General features: G+C 41.8%; 1 protein-coding gene across 1 annotated transcript in view; it reads left to right on the top strand.

The window, feature by feature from the left end:
* Window positions 1-6,746, top strand: part of MAK (male germ cell-associated kinase) — a gene marked incomplete at its 5' end in the record, with an annotated part of 53,795 nt that overhangs the window by 36,733 nt on the left and 10,316 nt on the right. The window contains one exon of the mRNA XM_011989691.1: window positions 5,226-5,357. Coding sequence (XP_011845081.1) covers window positions 5,226-5,357 — 132 coding nt within the window. The remainder of the gene's footprint in view (window positions 1-5,225; window positions 5,358-6,746) is intronic.

Here is a 6,746-nt window from a genome sequence, read left to right as displayed (position 1 = left end):
CTAGCCAACATGGTGAAACCCCATCTCTACTGAAAATACAAAAATTAGCTGGGCGTGGTGGTGCGTGCCTGTAATCCTAGCTACTTAGGAGGCTGAGGCAGAAGAATTGCTTGAACCCGGGAGGCGGAGGTTGCAGTGAGCTGAGATCACACCACTGCACTCCAGCCTGGCAACAGAGTAAGACTTCGTCTCCAAAACAAAACAAAACAAAACAAAAACAGTACATTTCACTGACTGAAATATCGCAAATCGGTATTTTCTTATAGAAGTGAGTGGTAGGAAAGACTACTGCAAACTTTTGTCAAAGGATATTTATCCTTTGAGCCAAAGCACCCTGTTTTCATAGTTCTGCTTCCTAATGTGGTTTTCAAAAATTTATTTCAGGGTATCTGAGACCTGTTGATAAATTTCCTTTTTAACCAGAAATCTAACAAAGTCTGCAAATATTTGGGATCAGAAGTATGGCTATAATTGAGATTTAAAAAGTAAACTCAATTACAAAGAATTGTGTGATATGTAAACTTGAGCCTTACTGTCACCTGTTGGCATTCATTGTTTTGAAGATGACCCCTCTGGAGTTGGATGAAATTTAAAACTAGAATCAGGCTCAGTTCAGTCGCTTGGACAGACATTTATTGAGCACCTATTGTGAACCAGCAACTATAGAGAGGATAGAAACCCAAATAAGAGGCAATCTTTGGCCGGGTACGGTGGCTTATGCTTGTAATCCCAGCACTTTGGGAGACCAAAGCCGGTGGATTACTTGAGGTCAGGAATTTGAAACCAGCCTGGCCAACATAATGAAACCCCATCTCTACTAAAAATACAAAAAAATTAGCCAGGCATGGTGGCGGGTGCCTGTAATCCCAGCTACACAGGAGGCTGAGGCAGGAGAATTGCTTGAATCCGGAAGGCAGAGGTTGCAGTGAGCCGAGATCATGCCATTGCACTCCAGCCTGGGCAACAAGAGCGAAACTCTGTCTCAAAAAATAAAAAAAATTTAAAAAAAGAAGCAATCCTTGACATTTTTTTATGATCCATAGTTACTTTTGTAATTGAGTATCTTCAGGAATAAAAAATACTAATATCTTTTGGGGACCCCTCTTTACCCTAAAGCCAAGTATAAGAGGTCTTATTAAGCATCAACTTTTAGGATTATGGGAGCTCTAGAAATGTACCATATAATTGCAGGGCAGCATGACATTATACTGCAAGGATTGGCAGATCTGTGACACTGGCCTTCAGGGAAAGAGACGCAAGAGTCATAGTTATTGACCAGCTACTACTAACCGGCTGTGTACTTGGAGCAAGATTCTGTTTTCTGTAACTTACAATGGGACTGCACCATCTGTCAGCTCACTCTGTAAGCCTTAGGTACTTTAATTATCACAAGGTAGTTGCAAATACAGTACGCAATGGAAATGCTAATCTCTCAGCGGTGCCCTCTGGTCTCACCCCCTGCTCCTACAGCCAGGACTCTGGGCATGAATCGATGCCACCACTGCTGGCCAGAAGAGCAGCCCACTCCATAGCACTTCTTTTTTTGTTTTTTTGAGATGAAGTGTTGCTCTATTGCCCAGGCTGGAGTGCAGTGGTACCATCTCGGCTCACTGCAACCTCCGCCTCCTGTGTTCTGTTGATTCTCCTGCCTCAGACTCCCAAGTAGCTGGGACTACAGGTGCACGCCACCACACCCAGCTAATTTTTGTATTTTTAGTAGAGATGGGGTTTCACCATGTTGGCCAGGATAATTGTGAACTCCTGACCTCAAGTGATCCAGCCGCCTCAGCCTCTCAAAGTGCTGAGATTACAGGTGTGAGCCACCGCACTTGGCCTCCATAGCACTTTTGAAACTGATCTGTGGATCCTTCTCTCTTCCCATTCATTATTTACCATCGTTCCTCCCACCCTGTTTGTTCAACGTCCTGTGTCATTTCTACATTAGCCTCTGCTACAGCATTTTCACTTCCTTAACACGGCACACAAAATCCTATGTGACCTGCCCCTCCTTCCCTCTCCAGCCTCATTTTATACCACCCGTGTTCTTGCTGCATCCTTACTGGCCATCTCTGAGTTCTTTCCCATCTCAGGTCCTCTGCCCAAACTGTTGCCTCTTCAAGGATCACACCTCCCCACCCCTTAAAACACATTTATGCCTAGTGTTCCATTATTGGAACGCTAAGCATGTGGGAGTTACATCCTACTGCTCAAGGTCATTGCCAAGGCCTGATTGCTAAATTTCAAAAAACTGCGACCTCAGGCATAAATAGGGGTTAACCATGATTCATATTTCAGCTTAAAGTTGCTTACTTAAAGAAAGACTGGCTGAGTTGCTTCTGTTATTTGTCCCCTCCACCCCAGATTCTTCTAAATATTATGCACACTGCTCATTATGTATTTACTTAGTTATAACTAAAACCGTCTCCCTTCTCATTAGATTCTAAGAACCAAAGAGTAGAAACTGGTCTATTTTGTTTACCACTTTTTCTCCAGTGTCACACACTGCCTGGCACCAGTAGGTGCTCAGTAAATATTTGCTAACTGACTTTTTTATGTCCTTTGAGGCAAGGGATTATCATCATATAATGATATCTATCATTATAATATCAAATTATATTAATTTATGCTTCTTCCTAAGGGCGTTTGGTGTGTAGGAGGTACCCAGTGAAAACTTATAAACAAATAAATAACAAAATTCTAGGACAGGATATATCTATTTCCAACAAAATTGGAATATTTATCTTAAATAGACCTTGAGGCCAGCCATGGTGTCTCACACTTATAATCCCAGCACTTTGGGAGGCTGAGGCGGGCAGATCACCTGAGGTCGGGAGTTGGAGACTAGCCTGACCAACATGGAGAAACCCTGTCTCTACTGAAAATACAAAGTTAGCCAGGTGTGATGGCACATGCCTGTAATCCCAGCTACTCGGGAGGCTGAGGCAAGAGAATCACTTGAATCTGGGAGGTAGAGGTTTTGGTGAGCTGAGATCGTGCCATTGCACTCCAGCCTGGGCAACAAGAGCAAAAGTCTGTCTAAAAAAAGAAAATGACCTTGAATTAAACTAATTATCTCAATAATTTACTTACCTTCCTTTTACTTTAAAATACTTTAAAAAAAAAAAAAAAAAGCTTATTTAGGAATATTGCCAAGGCCAACTGGATTAACAACATCATTTAAATATTCAGAACTCATTCTTTGTTGAACTATAGTTATGAGAACTGTGTTCACACCGATTTTTAATGTTTTACCCCCTACCTTGCACTTCCTTTTTGGGTAATTTTTTTTTTTTTTTTTTTGACAAAGTCTTGCTCTGTAGACCGGGCTGGATGCAGTGGCACAGTCTCAGCTCATTGCAACTTCTACCTCTTGGGTTCAAGTGATTCTTGTGCCTCAGCCTCCCGAGTAGCTGGGATTACAGGCAGGCACCACGACACCCAGCTAATTTTTTTGTATTCTTTTAAGTAGAGGCGGGGTCTTGCCATGCTGACCAGGCTGGTCTCAAACTCCTGACCTCAGGTGATCCACCTGCCTCGGCTTCCCAAAGTGCTGGGATTACAGGCGTGGGCCACCATGCCCAGCCTAAAGATGTTTTTAATATGAGTAATTGCTACCAAGTGCATCTTTATGGTCAGGTAGTTGCCTTTTTTTGTCTTTTTTTTTTTTTTTTTGAGATGGAGTCTTGCTGTGTTGCCCAGGCTAGCGTGCAGTGGCACGATCTCGGCTCACCACAACCTCTGCCTCCCAGGTTCAAGCGATTCCCCTGCCTTATGCCCAGCTAATTGTTGTATTTTTAGTAGAGACAGGATTTCACTATGTTGGCCAAGCTGGTCTCGAACTCCTGACCTCGTGAGCCACCCGCCTCAGCCTCCCAAAGTGCTGGGATTACAGGCATGAGCCACTGCGCCCAGACAGTAGTTGCCTATTATAGTTTGATTCGTAGTTTTATTAGGGAAGTTAAATCCTTTAAAGAAAAGGAAATTACTTGCCTGATGAAGTGTTTCCTTAGAGAACTGATAATGGGTAACTTTTGAGGCTCAGTATTTATGGTTTCAAAATAAGGATATTATTACATATCTCATAAATATGAAACCTTTCTAAGGAATTCAGCTTGCAAAAAGCAAAAGCTCAACTGCCTGGAGACAGTTTTGACTTCCTAAATCAGTGGAGTCCCCAGTGATTATTTCTGCACTAGATAAAGAAAACTCTCTGTGAATGACCTAAAGGCATAGAATGGGCAAGTTCACTCTAATTTAATTATCAGTGAAAAGAAAACAAGCTCAAGAAGTTTTCAAGTCTCTTAAGAACAGGTTGCAACAACTCCCTTTGACCACTAGTATCACAGCCCAAGGCTGAATGGACATTTCACAGATTTCAGAAAATCATAAGTAATTAAAACTGTCCTTTTTCCAAGTACATTTGCAATGCCTTCTTTCCGGTGCACAGGGCATAAACTTTCCATTTTACTGTGTCTCACATACAAATAAGTGCTATAGGCAGAGCTTCATATCTCCGAACTTCAAAGGTTTTCCTGAGTTCTTAGTCACGTGTCTGTTTTCCCTGCTACACCAAGGCTCGGGCCAAGAATATACGCTCAAAACAAGTGACATGAAAATGTCATGTTGGGTCGGGTGTGGTGGCTCACACCTGTAATCTCAGCACTTTGGGAGGCCAAGGTGAACGGATCACTTGAGGCCAGGAGTTTGAGACCAGCCTGGCCAACATGGTGAAATCCCCTCTGCTAAAAATACAAAAATTAGCCAACCATGCTGCTGTTGGGCGCTTGTAATCCCAGCTACTCGGGAGGCTGAGACACAAGAATCACTTGAACCCGGGAGGTGGAGGCTGCAGTGAGCCGAGATCACATCACGGCATTCCAGCCTGGGCGACAGAGAGAGACCCTGTCTCAAAAAAAATTAAAAAAATGTCGTGTTGTTGAAGAAAAATTTTTGTGACACCTCATTTTTTACAAGACCCCTAGCAAAAACATCAAATGTTATTATAGTATAGAAAATATCTTCTGCCTATAAAGTACACTGTCAGCACCCCAGGGGGTTGTGCTAAGGGCTTCATCAGAAAGCGAGTATCTGCTACAGTTTCACGTAGATTTATTTCCATTCTCCTGTCCAAGGTATCTCTAGTCTGTGTTTGAATGTATTACACATGTTTCCTTTAAGTTTATGATCCGCTCTAACCTTCGAAGCGGCTGCTTTGTTCTTCTCAGGTGTGAATCCCAAGAACGTGTCCTTGATGGCCAGTGGAAAGGAAATAAACCCCCATACTTGGAACAACCAGTTATTCCCCAAGTCACTGGGACCCATTGGGGCAGAACTCGCTTTCAAAAGGAGCAATGCAGGTAACGCAAGAACACAAACTGTACACGTACGTGGTTTTCCTTTATAGATGTCTACTTTTAAATATACTGCAGTGCTCTTCCAACCAAGATACATGTGCACTGGGGAGACACACAAAGGTTTTCCGCCACACTCTGCCTAGGGGGAGCCCTGCTCTGTTGGAGCAGTCATGGAGTGGTAACACTGCCTCTTCAGTAAAACTGTTTCCAGCCAGATGAGCGTGGTGGTTCACACCTGTAATCCCAGCACGCTGGGAGGCGGAGGTGGGCAGGTCCCTTGAGCCTAGGAGATTGAGATCAACCTGGCCAACATGATGGAACTGTGCCTCTATATTAAAAAGTACAATAATTAAAAAAAAAAAAAAAAAAAAAAGGTTTTCCCATTAATTCTTGAGTACAGCTAGTTTTAAGGATATTCTCAACCTCCATCTGAGTCTTTCCTGAAATGGGTCTGCCCTAGCAGGGAGTCTGTATTCTGAAAAGAAGACTTCTCACTGGCTACCACGGTGCGTTTTCTTTCTCCTCAAAATGTAAAAATATGTGGGGTGCCAACGAAACGGAAATTCTGGTATGTTGATGTCACTGTTGAGAGAGTCAGTAACTTTGATTTGATGACTGAGGAACAGATCCTTCTTAAAGTCAGGCAGTCTTAACAGTTCCCAGCATTTAGAAAATTGAAGGAGGACCTGCTCGAGTTCTTAGCTGACAGGTAATTTAAAATTTTTTTTATGAGATCAATATATGAATATTGGTCTGTAACTTTGAAGAGTGTTTGAAGAATAGAGGGGCAAAGCTATCACAAAACCCCTTTTGTTCCCAACTATCTGTTTGTATTAGCGAGATTTCTTAGTGCTTCTGTCTCCAAAAAGGAAGAAGAAAGAAAAGAGAGAGAAAATGGCCCTGATGCTGTGGTTCCAGCAGTAAATACTCATTTGTTGATACATGAACTAGTTGAAAATAGCCTCACCTTTCTCATTAAGAGATGCGTTTGCAAAAAACTGAATTTCCGTGTTTAGTAATCAAAACATATAATATTCAACTTTTTTGATTAATTATATACAATGAATCATTGTAATTATAACTAACTTTGTATAGTCTGTTAATATCCTTATGGTTACAAGAAATTTTTTTTAAATGTAATTTATACATATTTTAGAGTGTCCAATTTTAAGACTTTTAAGCCTAAGATTACATTTGGATAAAATTTGGAAGCTGAGGTATAAATAAAAATATAATTTTAAGGGAAAAAGGAATTAATGTGAAATGTCCAAGTGTCAAAAAGGAACTTGTTCATGTATTTTTATGTCAATATTGGAGGGCGTAAAATCACTAATAGTTTTGGCCAGGCGCAGTGGCCCACTCCTGTAATCCCAGCACTTTGGGAGGCCGAGG

The sequence above is a fragment of the Mandrillus leucophaeus genome, unplaced genomic scaffold (assembly GCF_000951045.1).
Source record: "Mandrillus leucophaeus isolate KB7577 unplaced genomic scaffold, Mleu.le_1.0 Scaffold36, whole genome shotgun sequence".
Classification (NCBI taxonomy): Eukaryota; Metazoa; Chordata; class Mammalia; order Primates; family Cercopithecidae; genus Mandrillus; species Mandrillus leucophaeus.
This window is presented reverse-complemented; position numbering and strand designations above follow the sequence as displayed.